We start from the raw sequence: 25,378 nt of genomic DNA on the forward strand, positions 1-25,378 counted from the left end.
GAGACAGCCTGACACATAATCCCCCCCTGTAAAACCATAGCGTGCGGTTTTTAAGCTTCGGTTGAACAGTAAGTTATGGAGGTGCTGGTTATCTTACTTTGGACGGACTAGCTGTGTCCCTTCTGTTTGCAGTGTTGATGCTAAGCTACTGGTTGCTGGCTAGCTTTATATTTAGTATACAGACGTGAGAGAGGTATTGATCTTCTTATCCAACTCACACAGGAAAGTGAGTGCACTTATTCATCCTGCTCTTTTGTAACGTGTGACATAAAGGTTCTTGGACAGAAATGATTATATGAACTATTTTCTTTCTGCTTTTATGCAAGCAGTGTTCAAGCATTCCTTTATATTTTAGAATTTTGAGGAAGAAGTTTGCTGATAATCTTTCTCTTATCTCAACCCCATGATATTTTTCTATTTGTATATTCAGTGTGGGTCTTTGATGGAAGAAACTGGAACATATGAGAAAGAGATAAAAACAGTCAATAAAGAGGGTGTGGGAGATGTGAGGAGGAAAAGAAAGATGCTGAAGATGTGCGAGTGAGGAGGTGGAAGGTACGTGGGGAGGGAGACAGGGAGGAAGTATGAGGAGGACGGGGGGTGGGCTGAGAGAATGACAGTGAAGGAAGACCATATGTGAGGAATCGCATGTCTGATTATTGTGAATATGATTACAGATTCATTTTTGTTGGCTGACACTTTGCATGTCAACATTGCTAATACACACACACACACACACACACACACACACACAAACAACTGTTGATGCTGAAAAACAGATTTTTCTCATTCTGTGATGACATCTGTTCCACTGCTGCACAGATTACAATTTTCTGACCTAACAGGGCCTACCAACTGGCCATCAGCACATTTAATGTGGACTAGAAATTGGCCAATAATAGTTTATAAAGCCACTCACAGTTTTGAGCTCAGGTCTGGCCTGCAGCCCACAGGTCGATCAATATCTGGGTCTCATTCTTTTGGCCAATGCAGCACCCGGCCGAGTAAACCACACACACACACACACACACACATACATATACATACATATGTACATGCGATTCAAACCTTGGCACTACATGAAGCTGCGTCAGTCATTATAGACAAAGTTAAACACTATTCAAATGTCTTGAAGCAGCTATGAACTGTGCATGTTTAGCACATTAACATGCAGAATGGAAACTGTCAGTGCTTTCGCTGGCGTCTCCTATCAGAGGTTACATGCACAAGTGCACATATCTGATAACATGAAGCAAATCCTACACAATTATTTCATTTGAAAAGTGCATAGGCTGTTGGAATCTATTTATCACTGTGGCTGAAATCTTCTGAGCCTCACTTGGCTCACTGCATGGAGGTATTAACGCCTATACAGATATAGGTTCTGGAAGATGGAAGTCCTATTGGTAATACTTTTTTTTTTTTTATTGGCTGGGGCTCTGAGCAATGTTTACCTCTCTTGAGGCAGTGTTGCTGAAAATTGGTAAGGGAATTGAGTCTTGGTTTGGGAGCCACATTCCTAAAGGTGTGGAATAGTTTCCCCTCAGGTTTCAATTCCGAAGTGCCTATCAAGTTTGAAATTAAAATTCAGCTGTCTGTGTGTGGAGTTTTTCTTTTTTCTTGTTGTTGTTGTGAACTGAACTTTTTCGAGCGGCTATTTTCTCATCTCTTAAGATCTGATGAACCGGAAGGTAAATCACTCAGCGAGGAACAGCTCTTAACCAGAGTCAGACACTCAGATGAACGAGGCAACGACGAGGCAGATAGATAGCAAGAGACAGAAACAGGGTAAAAAGTAGCATACCGTGGCCGTGGACAGCTGCAGAAACATAAAAAGGCTTCATGACAGTGCTGCCCATCGGGACCATTCCCACTGTTATCAATCATGTCTGGAGGAAAAAAAAAATAAACCATCAAGGCAATATCTTCCTGTTCTGACCTGGGCAAACAGCAGCAATACCACAAAACTCTCCCATCACCACTGTCATCGTCTCTACCTGCAGCACCAGCACACGAAATGACACAACTCTCTTCAGAAATACAAGAAAAGAAAAATGTTGTTGGCTGTCTCTGAAAACTTGCTGCAAAACATCTGCTCTGCTGTTCAGCAAAGTGATGCAGCGCAAGGCCACCTCAGCAGGGGGTTAAAGCCGAAGCGGCAGAGGAGAACACGTACTGTACCTCCACGGTCTTATGGGACCAAAGCTGGTGATGCGAGAGAAATCTGTAGACTCTCTCTGTCAATCTTTCATATAGGAAGCAACAAAAATGCTGTTAACAATCAAACACGCTTTGATTGCGTAGGTTCATTTTCATTTCCTTCTGATTTGTGTGTGTGGAGTGCTCTGTTGGTTATGCTAATTGTCTCCAGGCCTCCCGCAGAGTGTGATCCTTTCCCAGTTGGACGGCTGTAAAGTTGTTTGCCCAAGCAGATGAGTCTGTGTGTGACTGTGTTGTGTGTGTGTGTGTGTGTGTGTTTACAGTTCACAGCTACAATGTGTCACAAAAGCTTTAGCGATGCTGCACACGTGCATTTGTGTGTGATTATGTGTGTCGGGGTGCATCAGCACGGATCTTCATGCGCCAGCGATGGTTAGGCACGCTGTATTCCCAATCCTCCAAACACTTGGAGTGAAGAGGGAAAGAAGGGCAATGTTTCATCTTAATGCCGTCATATATTGATTATTCTCCTTTTCATCCTTTCCGCCTTTGATCCTATTAGTAAAGGAAAACCTGTGGGAAAAGGGACACTTTTTGCATTTCTTTTCCCCCGTGGATTACATCCTATTGATTTCTAGGAGAGCGAATGACAATATCCTATGACTGACGAAATAGTTACAGGAGTAAAATCCCCTCATTTGTCACTCTATCTAAAGCCTACGCCTCTCTGGATTCTCAGCTTTAACTGAGTGCATGCCTCAGTATTTTCATTAGAGTTGAGCAGCCCCAGACATGCCTGGCTGTTTTCAATCACCACCAGTAGTTTCTACAAAACACGACTACCTGTAGGTGCAGCATTAAAGAAGTGCTGGGCCGTTCTTCTACAGTGGAATCACTGTAGAAGTCAGTTCTTGTCAGTTGCTTAGCTTGCACAGCTAATGACATTAGATAATACCATTAACTAAGGGAACCCCCCCCCCCACACACACACACACACACACACACACACACCATCCATTTCAGTTGTGTCTCTCCAAGCCTGGTGCCGTTTATGACACTCTGCTAATGAAACAAGCGCCTTTTCCAAAATGCTCTGCCTCTACAGACATAATGCAACAAAGGCCCACTTCTGTTTGTGTCGAGTTAGATGGAAATGGGAAAACCCTCCGAGGTATGTTCCTACTTTTATTTGAACTTTGAGTGCTCAGAGCGTTTCTCCAAAAAGCACATAAGGTAAGCTAGGTGGATGAAAAGGGTGCATCAGCAGGGGGCAAGAATTGCCTCAAATCCAAAGAATCAATTAAAAATTATTCATTGCCAAAAAGGCATTTAGTGTCAACACCCTTAAGAAAAGCTTCTTATCTGGGTCACACAGGCACAACTCTTACACTGTACGTCTGTATTACAATTTAACTTACTTTTCTTATTGATGTTTAATATAAAGTGTTTCCTGGCAAAGATTTAAGGATGATGCAATAAACAACTCAAATATTCCTAAACTTTCATCAAATAATGAGCTTTTTTTCCTCCCTCACTGGCTGCATTACTGTGCTTCCACAGTTGCCATGGTAAGGCTTTTTACATGAGTCCTCTGCAGACAAAGGAGATGACATTTCGACCAAAATCTTTCCCTCAGACATCACATTTATATATTGACTATAAATATATATATAAAAAATCCATCATTTTATTCAGGTGATGTCCACCTGATTTTGGTCAGTGGCGTGATATCCCCTTCACTTTCTAACATCTGGTGAAGCACTGGAAACACCAGAAGATATGACTGAGTGTCACAATGTCTCAGAATCATACTCAACAGTAATGCAGCAATTTTTCCCGCCTCACAGCAAAAGGTTTTCATTAATTGCAGCCATTTTGCAGCACAGTCGTCCAGCAGTAGAAGTTATTTGTGTGATATTTCAGTTTCAAACTAGCTTGTTACTATGTGCTGCTATGACAAGTGGCTCATGCCAGCCACTAAGCTAACATATACAGTAACGTTACAGCAATGTTCAACACCCTCAGTTATTTTCAGTGAGACTGTTTTGACCACAGATAACGGCGCTAGCCAAACCCTTGACTGAATTTGTCACATAATCTTTAACTGCAGTATTTTTTTTTCCAGATGCAACAACTGTTGCTCCTACAGATTACATTTGTGTCTTAATCTGTTATTTATTTTGGCTTTAATGCTGAAGCACGTATTACCTGTGGCAGGAATACACCCGTGGGCACTGGACACAGCTAAGCGCCCACGGCATCCTCTGACCGGCCAGCCGGCCCAAATGCCGCAGCAGGTGGTGCGACCACCCCAGGAGGAGAGGGAGAGAGCCAGGATAAGAGCTAATCTAACCCAGCTTGGACCAAAGGCTGCTCATGGTTAATGTCTGGTAGCAGGAGGGTGGTGCGGTGGTGGGAGATGTTTCAGAATTTGCATTTTCGCTAGCAGCTCCTCGGGGTATTGTCCGGCAAAGTTCAGGGTTGCAGTGCATGTGTGAAAGAGGCTTACATTTACACCAAATGTGACTAAATGTAACATGAATAAAGCTTTTAATACATGAGCTCATTTGTGAACATGATGTCTATTTGAGTGAAGATAAATACTTTCATCAGCAATGGCGATAAGACCTCTGCTGCTGCTGAGCTTTCATGAGTGCAGCCATGCGTGTCTCAACATCCGGTGCATCTGGTCGTATTCACTCAGCAGCATTTTCATTTGTGTGCTGTGGAGACGAGCTACAGTAGAAGAAAAAAAATAAACAATCCAAACTCATAGTCTGAAAATACAGCAGTGGAGTGAGTTAATAGCTGGATCACAGGTGATGGTTGAATTTTGTAATCATTATCATAGTAGCTGTTGATTAGTAAGTGCATGTTGGGATTTTTCTCCTCCTCAATAAAAATCTGCCATTTCCTTAATTATAGTTTAGTGGCTGGTTAGAGGTACTTCAAACCCCACCCTCCCCTCACACCTCACTCTATTTTCACTGCTGATTAAAGCTGCCCTCATGAATACTTTCTATTATAACAGTTAATCAAATCACTGCATGTCATGTAAAAATATTAAAAAAATTAAAAATTAGCAGCCGAAAATGCAGCACTCATTTCTACAAAGCTTTTAAGCCTCTTTTACCTCATCGTTACGGTTTTCTGTTCGCAATGTCTCTGTTCATCATTCTCTAATTCTGCAGCAGTAGCAGCAGGTGGCGGTCCTGAAGAAAAAAATGCTGTGAAAAACTGACTGTACACCAGCAGCTCAATACCACATGGCAGATAGACGGAAGTTAGCATCTAGCTGGTGAAACACAGTCGAGCATATATCAAGCTAAAAACACACAGATAATTCTCTTGGGGCAGCAGAGTGCTTACTGGACTAATATTCATGAGATGGACAGAAATATGTCCATGTTGTTGTTCCAGACTGTTCCTGTGCCCCAACGTAGCCCAAAAGCCAATAACAAGTATGAGCTCATTGAGAGATGTGCGGTTCCTCAGGACCTTTAACAGCTAACATTGTGCAATTAATGTATTTTTTTTTTTCCTCAGGAATCATAAAGGCAGCGTTGAATTAAGTAGCAAATGCTGGATGGTTTAACTAGTTGGAGATAGTGGTTTTAAAGTAGGCTCATATATTGACCCTGGATGTGATGCATGACAGAAACAAACTCTATTATTAAACCAGCCAGTGCAGGCTTCCTTCATACGGACAAGGCTGTCACATAGATCTGTTACATCTGACGCACTTCTATTTTTAAATCAGTCTAATTCCAGACCATAAGTCGCTTTTTAAAGAGTACAAAAATTTGGTGTTGGTACTCCAAATTATACTCAGCACGATTCTTTACATGACCCTTCACTTCATGACTTGTGTCTCAGTGTTGTGACCCATATAATATGACATACGGCTCCCTGGTGCAGCGTTTCCTGCTGCTGTTCTCTGGAGCCTGGTGTAAAATTCAGTGTCATACAGGGCAAGCCGAGCTTCATCCATCATTTTATAATACAGCATTTCTGTCAGTGATAGCACATTTTTGCACCGGATTTGGCAAACTATTATTAAATGTGCGTTTGTCTAGAGGGCTATTGCTTTACAGGGAAAGTGTTGTGCTCTTTTCAGTGCGATAAACTTTGCCTTTGCCTCTGGAAAGTCAAACACTTTGTTCTGCTGTGAGAAAGACCTACGATGTTTAAGAGACTGAGTCAATTTTAGCTTCCTGGTCGAGGCCTCCAGTATCCTTGTGCTTGTTTTATGGTAATGAACATTACAGCTCATAGAAATGCCTTTTTAAACCATTTAATGAAAAAACAAGTAAAAAAAGAAAGTGGGGGAATTTTGCATACGAGAGTTTTCTACAAAGTCAGCTTATTCTATAGTCTTTTCCTTTAAGCAGAAGCACACAGCCCTGCCAACCTCCTCCCAGCATTAAACCAGGAGATGCTCAGAGCCAACAAGTAAATATCCCATGAGACTTTGCTCTCCAGGAGGCAGACGGCAGTTTAGATTTCTCAGCCTTAATGTGTGTGCAGGGTCACTCTGGGTTCTTCCTCTCTCCCAACACTAGCATGAGATAATCTGTTTTAAATCTCAAGTTTTTCGCCTCTTTCGTCAGCAGACTGTTAAACACTCACTGTTGCACCTGAGATAAAGCAGAAGACGGAAAACCGGAATGACCTCAGTCTTGTGAAATCCACCGCAGCCTCCGAAAGGGTACGGCTGCCAGTCACAGCAGCACCGGTAATTAAAAAATTAGATTTTTTGTATGCGATCTTGAAAAAAAGCCGGCCTGACCTGTTCCCACTTTGAAGCTTTCAGTCTAATTCACTAGAAGTTGATTCATAAATGAAGTAACATCATTCAAATTGAAGCATCGGTGAGATACCTTTACTAGTTTGTACAAGCATCTTGAAAACATTAAGTGTCAAGTGAAAGAAAATTCATCAGAACAAACAGCGCAGCTGAAAAGGTCAACAGGAGCAATTCATTCACTTGATTTGTTAGCATCAGGACAGAAAACCACCCCTGAACTCTGACCAGCCTACCTCAGCTAGTGCATAGACACTCAACACCCTCTGACAAAACGATCAGACTGCCTGATAATAAAGCCGAAACTGAAAATGAGAAGTCTTGATGGAAGATATTGTGGAAGCAGCATCAAAGCTTGCTGAGCTGCAGTCTGCAGGGCTGATCTTGGCCCTCTGGGGGCTCATGTGGAACTTGCTAATGGTGCTCATTAACTCTTTTAAATCAAGAACCACCCACTAAATATAAACTTCACACTGTTTGTAACACTGGTGCGTAGCCTTCAAGACCCTATCTAGACAAGAGACCACACAAAGTTCTGACCAGCTGACTGAAAAGAACAGCAAAGCACTTAAGCAAAGCAATCTTTCCTCCATGTTTTATGTATAATACCTGAAGGCTGCCTACATAACGTTGGTCCTGTTTCTCTGCCTGCTTCATCGTCTTTGAACGTTATAACATTAAATAACCCAGTATCTGATGATTGATGTTCTTATTAGACCAACATTTGCCAACATCCACTTCTACTGCAGGAGGAGTGTGTACCTGGAGTGTGTTTGCCTTTCATGCCAGAGACCAGAGTGCAGCTCCCATCGCAGACATGCAATTAACTTCTTTTATTAGCGTTTACCACTATCTGTCCCTCACCTTGATCAAAAGTTCACAGTCCTCACTAACTCTGGCTAAACTAGTAGCGGTGATTAGACACCTGAAAGCACCAGTCGTTCTCCAGATAGCCTGAACGCTTCTTGGTGCGGTGATGTCCTGTGTGTTTGGGTGTGTGTGTGTGTGTGTGTGTAACAGAAAAAGACCAAGACAGCTATTATTAAATTAACGCTAAAAGCATTTTGGTTTTGTAACTCTTCAACTTTCCGTTCCAATCCACTCTGGCCAGGCCCACACACATACAAAAGAGCATGCAAACTCCGGATGGGAATCCTCCCACTCTTGTTTAGCACGATGACCTTTACACCAGGTATTAAAGAACGTTTTTACACATTACATTACACAGATCGATCTATCTATCTATCTATCCATCCATCTATGGCAACTTTTCTAAGTTTGCCTCACTGTGAAGTGGTAACGAGGCAACTTTTCACTCCTGAAAGTTTTTCTATATGACTAAGAGATGACACTCCTCCGATCTGTCTTGGTTAAAATCTGCCTGCATCACATCCTATAGCATGCCAGGCTATATGGAGTACTTCCAAAGTCCTGATGGCCAGTCTGACAGTGTGTGAGTGTGTGTAGGTATCCTCTACAGTACGTGCCTGTCAGTGTGTGTGTCTCACAGAGACAACCCAGAACCTCTTGGTGAAAGCAATCAGACGGCTGGAGCGTTATAATATCCTCTGAGATTGTGCACACCAGGGGTCTGAGTGACAGGATGGAATCTGTCTCTTTTTTTTCTCCTCCATCTCTCCACTTTCACCTGCAGAGATTACGAGGCTGACCGGAGCTGGTGAGATGTGGATCAATCCTGGCCAACCTGTATATTTGTGAAGTGACTTCGCCTGGAGAATAAAGCCACTCGCCTGACCCTTTTTTTTTTCCCCTCACAAATTTTAGGAACCATTCTATTTTTTTTGGTTTGTTTTAATGGTTTTCTCCATGTCTTTCCAATTGGTTATCCAATTACTCATCCACCTAATCACTGATATACTTGAGAAATAATCTGCTGGACCAAGATCAATGAGCAGTTTATGACAAATCCACTGTTTAACCAGAATCACATCGTTGAAACAAAAGGTGGAGATTCAGGTCATATTCACTCACTGGAAAGAGGATTTTTAGGATATTTAAACTCTATTAAAATCGAAGCGTAAAAATGAAGGATTGCTGTGGGACTATTTCTTGGCTGGGTGTAGTGTGTTCCTGGAGACACTGCGAGGTCGTCAGTGAAGAATCTTGTGCACAGCTTGTTGACCAGTGGTTATAACTTAACTGTACTTTTTGGCTACTCTACCCACCCCTGCTTTAGATCATTTGGCTCAGCTGGCCATTTGTTTCCAATCTCTTGCTGCTAATGGACAAAAGGTTGAGCGAGGCTGCTGTGTTCCTGCATCGCAAACATTTTTTTTTTTACCAACATGAAATGAAAAATGGGCAAAACTCACTGAAATATGTAGTTTTCTATAAATACATACGATAGAGAAAGTATTTCTCCATCAGCTCCATTAGTAGTGTAGTCATAGCCAAGAGAGAGAGAGAGAGGCTGTTTCACTGATCGGCACAGACACAGGTCAGCACAGACACATACTTCTTGCAAAAACACAACACCCAAACATCCCAGCATCCACAAAACCCAAACACATCCACGCTCTCATATGCAAATATGTACGTACACTTGAACATAGTTGCTCACACAGGTCCGTGCACTCATTGACACACATTCACCCACACACAAGTTTGTCCAAGTGCAGAACAGCTTTACCAAACTTGGTTTAAAATAAATAAATAAATAGAGATGCACTCCTCCTTTCCTGGGTTGTGTCTGCAGCCTGTTGTTATTCCTGATGCTCTGCAGTGCCATGCTCACACACTGCATCCCATTTAAGAGCTGCTCCGACACCCAAACCCACACACTCTCTAGGCAACTGTCACAGTTCATTCATGTTAATATTACAAGTCATTTTGTATTCTGCCACAGCAGCTTACAGCTAATTATATGTCTCATAAATCATATATCTCCTCTTGGCTGAAAGGAAATAATTAGCATTTCATTAAATGTTCCACACTGAACAAAATCACCCCGGAAAGGTTGTTGCATTTACAGTGTCTCTCATTATGTGACCATTACCTTTCATCTGCATAATTCCTGCTCGGCTGTGTGTTCCCACCGACACCAGCTGAGGTCTTACCTGTGCACAGGAGAAGCGCGGTGAGTCCCACGCGCTGGAGCGGCCCCATGCCTCGCAGTGGACTCATGTTTACTCGGGGGCAGCCGCTGGATGTCTCCCTCAGCAGAAAGCCGCACAACTTTGCACGCAATTTATCCTCTGTGAGCAGTTCTCCATTTAAAACTGAGCAGCTGTATTCCGTGCGCCACCACCTGCCACCGCAGACACGAGTGCTCGGCCAGTATCCCCCCCCTCAGACGCAGGCACAGGCTGGGCTTTGATCCTAAAGAGGACAAACATAGGGGAGAGGAGAAGTCCACATCCTAAAATGTGTGAAGCTCGTGCCATAAATCAACTTCACACGCGTCTCGTGTGTTTGCTGAGCGGATTCTTCGCGGTACGTGTTGATTTGGGAGGATAAAACAGGTGTGTGGGAGCAAAGCGCCCGTCACCAATCACACCTGTGTGGAAGACACACACTTGTAAAACTAGGCTACACAAAGAGCAACATGCACGCCTTTAAACGGAAAGTGTGAGGAAGTGATGCAGTGTTTCTTACCATCTCTCTTACTGCTCAGGATCCGGCGCCGCGGTCTTCATCCAGCACCGACATGTGACATTCACCAACAGCCAGGATCTGCAAATCTGCCTGCAATGTTTTCAGCAACAATAAAAAAAAAAAAAAAAAGTCCTCAGAAACCTCCGTGCTCCAGAGATCTCAGGACCCACGCAGCTCTTTTATTCCCCTCTTCCTTCTCCCTCAGTGCGGGATTGACTCCAAACCTCCAAATTCACCCGCTTGTGGCGACTGACATGTAAGCGCATGCGATATCTGGCAAATAGTCCTCCCAACTTTCCCCTGCGCGGTGAGGGAGCGTGGACGGATCGGTGGCGGTGGCCAGGCGGCTCCAGAGCTGCTGCAGCTGTGCGCCCTGTGGCTGTGGACCGGAGGTGCACCGACTGAGGGGGGGAATGGGACGCGCACTCCGGGCTGGATTGGCAAATTGGAGGGTTTGCGGGCGTCACGTCAGCAAGTATTGTGCCATCCAATTCCCAGCTCACATCACACGGGAATTACGCTTTTTTTTAATGGTCCAAATCCCGCTGGAGAAAGAAAGTTGATGGTGAATTAGGCAGGGGCTCCGAGACGCACGGTGGAATATGTTAAGATGCGTTTTATGGTGTAAATGAGGCAAGAAGACAATACTCCCGATTTACACGGTGGAAAAACCTGCACTGCACATTTGTTCCTTTATCCCCTGCAGTCCTGAATGTCAGCAGTAATATTTTAACCACATTTTAACACAAAGAGACGCTTCTATAAATAAATAGAGCAACAAATTCAGGAAATATGAGGTTTGAAGGTCTGTAATGAAGTCACACAATTTAGATTTCTTGAAAAGGCTCCCACAATACCTTCTCATTGCAGCACTCCTGTCACCTGGTTGGACCATCAGTGTCCAGTCACAGTGGAGCAGAGCAACCTGTTGTGCTGTGGCTCGCTCGTGAGAAACAACAGCGCCCCCTACGGGACACCTGTGAGCGCGAGCTGCTGCCCTCAGCCTCAGACATGACTCAGACAGGAGGAGGTGCTGCATAATCATGGGCTCGTGGGCTGAGACATACATAAAGGATGCCCGTGTCCCGTGTGTGCTGAGGCAGGCTGAAGAGTGCAAACACCCCAAATATGAAGTCACATTTCTGTCATGTTTATTAATGCAGGGGGAGAAATACAGTGGTGGTGGTGGTACAATATTAAGGGGGCAATTTATTGGTCCATTTCCACCAGGTTGGGTTACTGACAGAGGACAGATCGTTTAAGTTATGACGACACTGAGATATATTGACTTTTATCTCTATTTGGAAGAAGTTCCCCAGAGGAGCCGACACATTCCATACTGCTGGTCAATACTGTTTTGATTATAGCCTCCCGTCTCACTAAATGCCCGCTGCCTTCAAACCCTAGAACTCCAGTTTGTGATTTATTCTCTCCATCCATCCATCCATCCATCCCCCACTGGCTTTAAACATCAATGAAGCACAGCTCTTTGTGGTTTTGTTTCCTCTGCATCCTTCTGGGTGAAAGGTTCGAGCTGCCAGTGTTGCATGTTCGCTTCTCCTCAAGAGGAGAGTGAACATGTCATAACGGGACACACATGGCCGATCGGTGTGGAGCTGACATCAAATATGGATCGTTCAGAGTTTGGAGTCACATCTGTGCTTCTAAGCCTGGGCGTCTATTCTCCGTCAGAAAACTCCTCTGCACACTCAACTTCACATCTTCAGTCGTCTTCACGTTTCTCACCAACGTGCAATTATTGAATTTCCCGCATGTTAGACCCCCAACATGTCATTATGCCAAAGCTGATGCTAAAATAATACCCTGCAGAGCTATAAGTGGCAGATAATAACATTCACCAGCAACCACAAACATTGTCACCATGAAAACAGATTTCTTTAAGTGATTCCTTGCATCAGCCTCTCATCAGAATATCACCTCTGCTTCTGCCCACTTTAATTTGCTTTAAAAAACTTTTTCCCCCCTCACAAAGCTTTTCCTGTACTTTTTCATTAAACAGTCACAGAAATATTCCGAGGACGCCGCGGCTCTGACCTTTACAGTCCTCTCTGGCTGCTTGTAATGTTGGTGATCTAAGAATTTAAGCTTATTGCAGTCAGTGTAAGTTCCACTGATGAGAACATTAACTGCGTGCCTCAAATACAAACTATCAAATGTCTGTCTTTAGCAAAAGTGAATTTTATCAGACCTTTCCTCCTTCGTGCTTCATGCCCAACTTTTCTTTTATAATACAGAAATCAGGAAGATACATACACACTTTATGTTTTGCAAATATCCCAGACTATTTTACTAATTCTGTTCATTTAGTTAAATCCTTTTTGATTCTCTGCCTGGAAATGTTTGTCCAATTCAGATGTAGCTCACTGTTTTTTGCAGACATATCCTCTCAGGGGCCTCAGTGGATTTCACAGGGCTGAAGTCACTCTGCAGCCTGGTTTCTTAATGATTCCCACAGTGAGTGTTTAATAAGCTACTGACAAAAGAGGCAAAAATAGATTTAACACAGATTATCTGATGGCAGGATTAAAAGAGGGGAAAGACTTGTGTAACCTTGCATAAACGCACATCCTTGCTGTGAAATCTTACCTAGCGTGTACCTCCTGGTGAGCAGAGCCTCATGGGATATCACTTGTTGGAGCGGAGTGTCCCCTGCTTTCGTTCTGGGACAGGCTGTTACAGCTGCGTGCTCTTGGCAGCTGCTCAGCTCACAAAACACTGAGTTTATAGAACGAGCTGCAAAACCACCAGACTCCATCCACAAAAGCAGCGATTTTACCTCGCAGAACAAGGGAGTTGCTAGTTTACTGCTGCCTCAGTCTGTTAGTTGCTTATAAGTCATTGCTTGACTTTGGTCTTTTAGATGGTTAGTTTGGATCCAGACTAACATGTTTCTGCACTGATCCAGGCAGCAGCGACACAGACAGCAAATTACTCTAAGTACTACACTAACTATGGATAAGCACCTTACACAGCCCCACTCCAAATAATCTGAAGGCTAGACGATGTCCTCTCTCTCAGGGTTAGGATTAACCCTTATCGACTAGATGTTCCGATTAGCCACATCAACTTGATCAAACACATCACAAATGCCGTGTTTGTAGATTGCTTTTGCTGATTGTCACTCCTTATTGTTGCCTAACTGAAGCACAGTTCACAATTGCTTTGCTTTGTGTCCTTTCATTACCAGTCAGTATTGACCTTGTGTGTCGAGGTGCAGCCGCTTTCTTCACCGCTTTGCCGTTGTCGATAATGTTTGTACTGAGGCAATTGTTAGATGAGCCTATTGTGTGTGACATATCCTAAAGGTACTAGTGTGGCCTGTGCATGGGGTTTGGTGGAAACAGGACTTCCACAGACATGGTCTGTTAGCAGGTCTTGAAGAGTGCTTCTGCATTTGTGAAAAAATGAGCCCTAAAAAAGAAAAAAAAAACCTTTCATAGCTCAATTGAGACTTGTGTCAAATCTGATTAACTGTCTCAAGTGATGTCACTCGAGCCAGTGTCAGATGGGGCTGAAGACAAGTTTGAAAATCCTGAGGTGTGGACCTAGAAAAAGAGTGCTTATCAAACCTTCTGATCTTTTCTCGAGGATAGCTGCTGGAGGCGACGTTAGCCGCACAGCCACACAAACTCGTCTGACAAGTGCCACGTATTCACAAAGCAAAGATTACATGAGTTAAAAACACAATATCTCTGATTCAGCTGCACTCATTTTGATACTTGAATGTCTCTGGGGACCAAGTGCCTGGTGGTGCCTGGTGGTGCCTGAAGTGGGCTTTGATCAGCTCTCTTAAATCTTCAGCACCCTAGACACCATCACCATTTGGCATAGTAAGTGACATCTGGTAAGTATGAGCCTTCTGTGTGCTGCCACTGACACCATTCTCCATTAGGCATGGGCGCCATCAGACGAACAAACCTCAAGTCACAGGGAGAACATGAGCGTTTGCTTGCAGCTCTAACTATTTGACAGCTTTCCAACAGCCTTGGACAGCACACCACGTTCGATCTGTTTGCCATATACTGCCGGCAGATCTATTGGTAAACAGCTGATGTGGTATTTCCTTGGGTAAAGTTCACTAAGTAGTGTTGTAAGTCAAGCTTGTCTGGTCGCAGGAGCTTCTCCTCCACCAGTGACCCGTATATCAAAAACACAGCAGCACAAGTGGTGACGTGGAAGGAATCTTAAAGGTCCGAATGTAAAGGCTGAGTGAAGTATTCATGTTATTGGTCTTTCTCTATAAATGTTAAATTGAGCAGGTTGGCCGGAGGCTCAGCTGCACTGTTAAGTTTTTACAACAAATGATTTTGCAGTTAAAGTCTTCTCTTCATAATGCAGTAGATATTGACCTTACTTACATAAAGACTTGAAGAGAAAGGAGAGGAATGAGTCAGACGATGCATGACTGATATTATTAAATCTTTTTTTTCCCTTTCCACGTGTCCCTCACACACACACACACACGTACATACACGAACATTAATTAAGGGTCGTCACCCGATGCTGACCTGATTAGCTCTAAAAGGAAAATTGTTTTACGTCCTTCTCACAGCAGGAGCAGCACAAACAAAACAATATCATAATGTGCTGATGAATGAGAGTAGAAAGGCACACAATGACAGCGATATGTTATGAATACAAGATCAGATGCCGCTGTGAAACACGTCTTCCTTCACAATGCGATGCACCTTTTAGATATTCCCCAACGCACACGAAGGACCAAAGAGGTCAGAGACAACAGTGACACTAGAATCCACTGAGAAACGGGGCAGTTGAAGAGAATCATTAGTGAAGTAAACACGTTGCCAAGCACATTAATTTATCTCATCAAAAAGTTTTCCATTAGTACAATTCTGCAATTTATCTGCAAGACACAACTGTTAAGAAAAATCACTGAAATACTCAGGAAAAGTGTGGGTGGAAAACAATCAAGCAGCGTTTTAGTTGTCATGTTTGTCACATCACGTTGGCATTTCTGCGTCCAGCGAAGCCGCAGTTTCTTCATTGCAACGCGGCTCAACGGGACCTCTAACAGTTCTTGTCAACATTTTTAACCACCTTTCTACATTAGGATGCAAGGAATAGTGCGAAGAGGGATGCATGTTTTTTTCCATTTCAAAGTTTTCTTTCAACAATGTTCCTGAGGTTACAAGTAGTTACAGTAAGTTTGGTTTCACACAGGTCGCTCAGTTCCAGGCACCAAATAGTATAGTCAGTATAATCAGAAATACAGGAGAAGAGCAGCTTGTGTATCTGTTTACAGTGCAGCCAAACAAATGTATGCAGCTTGTGTATCTGTTTACAGTGCAGCCAAACAAATGTATGCAGCTTGTGTATCTGTTTACAGTGCAGCCAAACAAATGTATGTTGTTCAAATGTCTTCTATTGTAAGCTTGTGTTTTGTGATGGACTACAGTTAGCGATCAGCTCAGTGACCAATACATTGTGTTTCCTGTAACTGCTTCACAATAAAAGCCACCAGTTGAACACCTTTAATGCGAAGCAGCAGCAGAAGGAAATGTTAGGCTGATATTGGGAGTAATTTAATATGGCTTTCAAGAGTAAAGCTGTGTTACATAGGTCCTCAACAGGGCACGACAGGGTTTAGCTTCTTTTTTTTCTGTGTAGAACACCACATATTGGTCAGAAATAGTTTTGCTTTGCCCTGTAAGGTAAGCTGTGTTGATGGCGGCTTACATTATTATGAAACATTGGTAATAAGGTCACTCATTTGGTTAATCTGTTCATTCCTCTGCTTAATGATATGCCAAGCTATAACTTGGAGTGTGTGAGGAATACTTGTGTTGTTTTTTCCAATCTAAATGTGGCTGCAGTAGCATTTTCGTTTCACGTCATAATTTTGTTAATAATGTATTGATACCATATAATATGTATGTCTGTAAACGACTTTTAGTGCTGTATTTTAATTCAGCATTAAACATATCTATATTGTAGTATATAATCTCTCATTTTAATTGCTAGAATATAAGAGTTTTATGTCCAGAAGCAGACTTTGTTTTGTTCGGCCCCGTAAGGTGGACACGCCAGCCGCAGTCAATTAAGCCACAAATCTGGAGCCCAGAGTCCAGCGCTTCCTGCTGTCCACGCGCCAACCCACCAGAGTCCCGGTGGGGTGCAGAGAGGCTCGCAACGGGTGTAATGAGGGAGTGGGCTACACATACATGCATCATTTCCTGTGAATAACTTTGCAATTTCAAACCGGTGCAAGAACAGTGGAGTCCACCATGAATACCACCCAAGTCTGTGGAAATCTCAGTACGGCATGGTGTGTGAGCTCAATGCAACAGTGTCAGCAACAACAGCATAATCAGATAACAGCATCCCATTAGACATTCAACATCACAAAAGGCACTGGAAACAATAGCACACAACAGCATTAGCACAGCAGAAACAAACATTCACAGAAAGAAAATATTTACCAGATTGACACAGGAGGATCCACAGACGCCCTAAAACCAAATTTACATACACATACGAGATTTAAGTGCAAATCTGTGTGTCAGAGTGAGACAGAAGTGTTCAGAGTCCTAATTAAAGAAAAGAAAAAACTGTTTCTAAAACCTGATGTTTTGCCAGAGGGCATCAGCTGGAAGAGATGGTGAGGGGGGGGGTCAGAGGTTATTATGGTTTTGCTCTTTTGAGTGTGTTTGTGAGAAAGTAATTCAGCTGACAGGAGGGGGTGTCAACAATCTTTGATTTATTGAATTGCTGTGCAGCCTGATCAAACTATGTGCTCAATGATAGCCTTGTAGAATTGAAGGAAGAGGCTTTGTTTCATTAAATTTTTGTTGTTGTCTGAGGAACAACCAGCTGTTTGGCTCATATGGTCCCTGCTGATTTTCCGTTTGAGTGTATTGCTGATGTGGGGTCATGGGAAGGAAACTGAGCATGAAATCTATGATGAGTTCTTTGTGTTTTTGATTAATTGAGCTGGAGGTTTGATCAAGGCACCACGTGGCATCCTGGGCTGCTTGATGAGTGTCGCTCGGAGCTGGGTGAGAAGATACCCTGGGGGGAGCCTGTTCTGAGGCTCAGAGGATGAGATGAAAGGCTGTTCATCTTCACCCTCAGGTGTGTTCTCCATAGGAATCTCCTGTGGCTGTCGGTGGGTCTTAAAGGAACAAATGGACAGCTTCACTAATTCTAACATAGCAGTGGTCAAGTGTTTTAACAGTGTGTCTTTCAGCTGTTGTTATTTCGTTAGGACGTTTGGTCAGTTTGACATGTCGCTGACTTTTTTGGAGATGGATGTAAACACTGATCATAACCAGGGAGGAAAACTCTCAGAGGAGGCAGGGCGGTTTACTTTTAACGCTGATGTATTCTAGGTGAGGGGAGCGGGAGCAGGAGCAGGCTGACCTGTCGGTTCGGTGATGTGAGAGTCCAGGTGGAGTTGCTGCTTCATCTAACACAGCGTGGTCTAACGAAGTATCGGCCAGACAGATGTCTGAACAGTCCCTGTAGTCCTCGTTGGTTTGGACTTGAGTTTGTTGCTTTTATTTCTGGGAGATCGGACTGATTAGATAGCGTTACTACTGGCGGTGGTAGCTGGTGCAGGTGCTTCCAGCAGGTCGGGATGCCACATGAGTTGTTCGTGAGAAAGTGTCCTGTTCTGAAATTGTCTCTGTTTCAGCTATTTGATATCTGTTCTTGAGGAATCATGTTTCTTCTGACAGTTTGGTATGACAGATGACTCCAGCCTGACAACCAGAGCAGTAACTGTCCCTCAGCTGCCAGTTCTACGAGGAAGAAGCCAGCTAGACGTGGATCAAAGCTGTGAACAAGGCACAATGCTTCTTCATTGCAATCACAAAAGAAGACAACAAAAACACCGTGATTTCATAATTTAAGCCAAATTAGTCTGAATTAAACTACTGGATGTATTATCAGTGTAATCTTTCCTCTAGCAGTCACAGCTGACATCTGACGTCTTTACATTCATGTACTGCATTAACCCATCCAGCTTCCCAGCTCCACCTGCTACAGATAACCATGTCAACAGTGCTTCTGCTTTGTCACATCTTACGGGTTATTGCACTGATATAAGAGCAGGTTCAAAAAACGATGACAAGTTGAACACGTCTTTTTGTCTCTGTTAAGTGGCCATGGTGTAATCATGATGATATAGGCTGTACGAGATCAAACAAGTGTCCTGATATAAAAAATAACTGGCTCTATGTAGAAAAATCAACTGGTTGTGTTTTTCACCTCCATTATTTCCACAAATCAGGACACTCTGTTGTGTATTATAGCTCTGAATCATGAGGAAGGTGCTGATGACAACCTGACTGACATCATAAACACATTTTACAGAATTGATCTCAGTATCACTGACATCAATTTAGCTGTGATGGTAATTTTTATAAACAATCCTAAAATGCCTCTAATGATAGCTCATGGTTTTTTGTCTGTGTGTGTCTTCTACTCTAATTGTCTTCTTTTCTCTCTCTCTCTCTCTCACACACACACACACACATACACACACACACACACACACACACACAAAGTGTGGCTGCCTCAGATGGTATGGAAATAATTTGAAGAAAAGATTTCTCCTCTTGTGATTCTGGGTTATCTTATTTGAATTTCGTGAGGATACATTAGCTGGTTCACACACAGAGCATGTGTTCTCTTCTAGGCAAAATCACTGAAGTATTGATCAGCTGTGTTCCATCCTGCGCTGCTGGCAGCGAGTCTTGGAGCGAGACTGTTAGATGATCTATATTGATTAATGAGGACAAATGTATGGAGTATATGCTCCTACGCCCAAAGATGGGTCTTTTGTTTTCTCCTTCACATTTTCTTCTTTCATTTTTAAAGCTGTTGGGTTTTGGGGTTTTGCAGTGGATATCCCCTGACACAGACACTCCTGCTGCGCTTGTTTTGTTATCAGTCTTTTAATGGGACACATTTTGCATGACAAACCACAACCTGGAGATAAAATACTAGGGGAAAAACTGACAGAAGGAAAACCATGATTGTAAAAGAAGAGGGGGGTCAACAACAAAACAGACTAATGACCAGATAGTGAGATTCAGTACAAACAAATACTCCATGGGTCCAGCAGCTTTGATGCGTCTTTGGAGGCAGAACAGGAGCAAAATTAGAAATGTAATCACAAATATGCACATTAATATACAAACTAATATACAGTCACAAGTGCATAGAATAAGTGGACACTCACCAGTAATTCTCCATCACTTCCTGCTGCACCAGCTGCGTTCTGCGTTCGGATGTCAGGCCGGAGTAATTAACATTTATCAGTCTCCAAGAGAGACCTTTCCTCCACCGGGGGGAAATGATGTGTAACCTGCCATGGTCTTTTCTTGCCTATTGCGCTGCTCCCTCAGCCATCAGCAACAACAGGCAGTCAGGGAAAGAGCGGGGGTCAAGGCCGAACTGTCATCAGCTGCCATTATACGCTGCAGAGCAGGTAATACTGAGTGAGCGGCCAATTTGACACGGCACACGACCAGCCATACAGCTATTAGCTCTAATGCAAACTGGTATAAGTAATGAGATCTTGTAAAATATAAAGAGAATATTGGGTGTAAATACTTTACTTGATTCTCACATTGCCATCAGTGTAGTTAATAGGTCGACCGCATTTAATGCACTGTGGGCAGCAGAAAGGTTTTTTGGATAACTTATCAGGATTATAATAATAGTTATGATGCTTCATAACCACACAGTCTATGAGAAGAACTGTTGCAATCTGAAGTTACATTACATACTGAATTTGATGCAGCCATGTAATCAAAGTTCAGCGATGGTGATTATTACTGTGCATTCCTGAAGCCTTTTATTCTTCTGCACACGTACATAGCCGATGCACTTGTGTACGGTCAGGATAATGATAAATAATTGACTCAATAACCAAAGATAACACACACTAGCAGCTACTGAATACCAAGCAATATCTGGCTACCTCAAAGGTCACACAGCAGCTGTAAATCCCCTGAAAAACGACTGCTCTATAACGCCGAATGTTGACACACGTGACTGAATAAGCAGCAAAGCTAAAGGTCCGGAAAAAACATTATTTGTTCACATTTTAAAACAAAATCTCAGCTAATCTGCTTCATCGGGACAGGGGGTGTGGTCTGATTAGATAAGACACAAATACAGAAATCGCTCATGTGAAATAAAGCGACTCTCTTCCAACTGTTGCCACAGAGTTGTGTGTTCAGGTTGGACCCAATCATGTTGTAAAAAAAATAAGTTTTCAGGGTCTTTAAGGTTGTTAAAATCATTTTATACCACAGTGTGTGACAGCTCCATACGCAGTCGTCTCTCTCTCTGATAATTAATAATAATAATAATTAATTGAGGCTAATGTTTGTTAAAGTCAGAATATTTACACTTTATTTTGCTTTATTTGACACAGTGGTAACGTTGGAAACGTGATGGATATGGTTGTAAACCAGAGAGTCTCACGCAGGGATCCCTCCTCCGATTGACCGTGCATGTTGGCAGGAGCATTAATATTACAGTGCTGCCTGTAAAATCCCAATGTTTCTGATGTAAAAATCTTCCTGTTGCACTGCATGATGTGAAACTTGTGCAGCACTAAAGCTCTTTTCATGAGGCTGAAGACTTATTCACAGAATTGTAGAGCAGGTGCAGAAATCTGATTTCTGGTTAATGAGCATCAAAAGGTCAGTTCAACTCTCTCTTTGTCGCATTGATTAGCCCAAAAGAAATAATATAGGTGAGCTGCTCGGAGTGAATCATTAAACGTGATATTTAGATGTTCTCCTCGCTGTTTACACAGCAGCATATCTGACTTGAAGTACTATTTAAAGTGGGAGCATTCAGATTGAAGGCCTATCAATTATTATCAATAACAGCGAGGGAGCACGCCATGATACATTGTTGGTGACTTGAAACATCCACAATTAAGTTGAATTAATCTATATGCACAAAAAACATTTAAGAAAAACTGCATTAATTAACCACACGAGCAAGGGTATCATCTTTAGGCCCAAAGTACCCATCAATTTCTGAATTAATACATAATCTTCCAGCCATTAAATTAGGTCTCCAGACCGATTCCGTACACCTTGAGTCCGAGACTAACAGTCAGCTTCAATTAAACGGGGCTTGATGAATCATTGTCATGAGGTCATTCATAGAGTCATAAAAGGAAACTTAACATTTTATGATGTCAGACAGGAGGAGATAGAAATCTGTATTTGATTTGTATGCAAGGCAACTCACACGCTCTGACAATGTTACTGCAACTACAAGGGTTGGACAGCTCCCTGGAATGTATGTTAATAATGTTTCAACAACCTGACGGTGCCATGGAAGTGCTTGTCGCTGCACAGGAATACTGATTGTTTTCTGGTCACGCAGCATGAGGAAGCGGGGAAGAAAAACGACTGACATACCTGGTGACAGATCAACAACAGACTCGGTGAGAGACTTTTCCCAGAGCCAGAGATTTCCCTTTTCAGCCGTGTGACATGGACAATAGCGCTTTGTTCGCCCAGGTGGCTAAAGCCCCTTTAGTGTCTCCGTAATCCCCCCCACCTTTGCAGCAACGGCAAACATCAGCTCGCCATTTCAGTCCCTGGCTAAGTGGGATAGACAGGAACAGATTGCCTTGCAGGCCATTTACCTGCAGTGCTAAAGGCCTCTCTGATCCACTCAGAGCTATTTAGAAGGCTAACCGCAACACGCTTTGCCTGTAACCTCCAGTGCAAATCAGGGATGCACTTCCAAAAATTAAATCAGTTACCTTTTCAATTACTTTTCAGCCACGGTGGTAATTGGTAAACATCATCTCCGATTTTACAAGGGGCACTTTGATTCCTGAGCCAGCCTCCATTAAAATGCACGCACGGAGTTCTAAATAGATTCATTTGTGAGGACAATTATTAAATGAAATTAATCTCTGAGGACAGTTGAATGTTACAGAATTTCACTCATGTGAGGTCCCTTTACAGCTCCCTGAGAAATATTAAGTATTTCTTTATAACGTTAACGTTTGATCGAACTGACCACCTCTCATCAGATTCACGGGTCTGTTTCACTAAACATGCAACATGATAACTTTGGCATGAAATAGTTATGATCAGTTAGGACTCCATGACTCTAGATAATTAGAGGCTGTTTTAACCTGCACCCTATGCAACCACATGCAACATCATTGTCTTCACATTCTCTTCTAATTTCAACCCAGTATTAACTGATAATCCAGTCCATGAAGCTGTGCCACAGATGTCTGTAGTTTATATATAAAACATGTCCGTTCATGGAAACATGCCCGTTAAGAGGCACCATTTTTGGCAGACATGTCTCTGAGTGGAAATTCCTTTTCATTCTCACTTCTTGAAGCTGAACAAAAGGCCCTCGCAGATGACTGAAATGGTGAAGACAATAACAGAGAAGGTCAGTTAAGTGTTTAAGTTTTTGCTGCTTGTGAACTAACCTCACATTTGCAAGTATACTTATGGTCAGCGTTGTCTCAGCTTGTTCCTCACCAGCTGGTAGTTTGTGCAATCACATCACAATCTGTGTCTTGTGTGCACTTACGCTTTCTTTCTTTTTTATTATGTGCTCACATGCTGATTTCAATTTCATCTCCTCAGGTACATGTGAATGGTCTCTAAAGTCATTTCTGCTCTCATCACAGATGCCTGGGAAACAACCAGTGAGAAAATGTTCTGAGAGTTCTGTATGCAGCTGCAGCTACGGGGCAGTCACATCCACATTTGAGATACAAAACGTGTCCTGAAACACAAACACTCTCGAAAGAAGGTGTTATCGGGCAAAATAGTGTTGCCATGATTCTGTCAGTTTCTCAAGACAGGCTGATTCAAGGCCCACCACACTCATCATGACATCAAACAATCTCAGACTAGATGCTTAAGTGAGGATGCAACGGGCTGCCAAAGTGTTTACCCTCCAGTCCCTGTATATGTCATGGTGACATATGAAAGTGCTTAAAGTGAAGGAGGCAGCGGGGCCATTGAAGAGCAGGTTGGAGAGGTGTTCAACTGCAGGACCAGCATGTTTGTAATGAGAAGAGAACAAGGCGCACTGCAGCGGCATAAAGAAAGAAGAGCTCTATTGCACATTAAAGTCCGGGATGTTTTACAGAGGGTAATAAAGCCCCCGGCTAATCACATTCGCCAGGAGTGCACTATCCTTCAACCGATGACCACGTACAATCATCGAGGTTTACCTTCATAAACACTATATGTCTTTCTTCTTTTTCTGGCTTGAGGAAAAGGGGGATAGACAGAGATTTGGTATTGCAGTAATAGATTTCAAGTGAGCCTCTCATCTCGCCAGATACAAATGTAAATTACTTTGATACACTCGTGCTCGAGCTGCAGAAAATATGCACTGGCTGTTGCTTTTGGCGTCTAGTTTTCTCACAGACTGGAATGAGAAGAAGTACTGCGGTGGTGTCTTAGCTGTCAGACAGAAAAAGCTCGAACGTTACATGCAGGATGATCTGATATATATGCTCAGTACATATGAACACACCAAACAGCTAAAAGCTGATCTGTCCTGTTTTTCACTGCAGCAGGATAGATGGCCAACAGAAGTGTCCAGTGTCTGTGTACTGAGGAAGCACTGTCAGCACATTAGCAAACAAGTTAGTATGCAACCACTCACCATGTCATCCTGACATGAAAGCAGCCAACACAGCCTATTGTTTAGTCAGCACAGTGGTGACATAATCACATATGGATGTATTTTATGATTCATTTGGCTCTGGAGGACTGGGGGCAATTAAGAGTCTCATTCATTACGAGGAGCATCTCGCTGAATTGTAAATAGAGGCTCTTGGGGGAGGAAGATGAAACAGGTTTCCTGCTTTAGACTGACAGAAACACAAGAGCAAGATTTAATCAGACAGTTTATTCAGCATCCTGTGCAATTATCTTCACTGGTAACACTTTGCTTTTCACTGCCTCTTTTCAGTTATTTAAGCTTCTGCACTAACTTGTGGATTCATCAGCTCGTGTGCTTAATGTGATATTGTGCAACGCAATAATATATTCTTGATGAAACATATGATTACAGTGGCACAGGGCATTTTAAATGGAGGTAGTTGTCTTATACCTGATACTGAAGAGGTACTGCTCACTTAAATGTGTTCTAAGCCATGAACACATCAAAGCTGGAGTTAATACTGATATTTCTCACTAAATGTCCAAAACTGTCAGGGGGGTTGGAACTGAGTCAAAAAAGCATCTGCTGTTTCAGATCAGCTCAAACCTTATAGATGCTGAGATTGAGTCGGTACCTGCCAACATTGTGGACTTAACGTTAACGTTGACTTAATGTTAACGCCCACCTCTGTAAAAACCACTTTCATTTTCAAATATATGCTGATGAAAACTTTTATGTTATTTAGAGTTACTCTTCAGAACGTTTCCTAACATTAGCCGTCTGAATAACATCAGTGTTACGTTATTATGACTCAGACTCATTATTCACGCTGAGCTCTCCTGTAGCTCCGGGCCTTACTGGGGCTGGAACAAACAGCTCGATTTGACACGGCAGATTGGGACCACGTCCTCCACCACGCTGACGCACGCTTCAGGTGATGCTGAGCGGGAAAGTCCTTCAACTCAGAAGAGCCCCCTGTGGCATCGGTGCCATGTGATTCTGTGTCGCTCTCCATTTCTCTTTGGACAGGGGATCATAACACTGAGCAGCTCCTGCCTCACACAGGCTCTCCCCCTCTCCCCCTCTCCCCCTCACCACCTCAGCCTCTTCAGCCTGGGGTTAGAC

General features: G+C 43.0%; 1 protein-coding gene across 1 annotated transcript in view; it reads right to left on the reverse strand.

The window, feature by feature from the left end:
- Positions 1-25,378, reverse strand: part of LOC139219195 (transmembrane protein 132C) — a 161,980-nt gene that overhangs the window by 116,942 nt on the left and 19,660 nt on the right. Inside the window, exon 3 of the mRNA XM_070851001.1 lies at positions 10,042-10,203. Within this exon, the coding sequence (XP_070707102.1) occupies positions 10,042-10,203 (162 nt within the window). The remainder of the gene's footprint in view (positions 1-10,041; positions 10,204-25,378) is intronic.

This window comes from Pempheris klunzingeri, chromosome 19 (assembly GCF_042242105.1).
Source record: "Pempheris klunzingeri isolate RE-2024b chromosome 19, fPemKlu1.hap1, whole genome shotgun sequence".
Lineage (NCBI taxonomy): Eukaryota > Metazoa > Chordata > Actinopteri > Acropomatiformes > Pempheridae > Pempheris > Pempheris klunzingeri.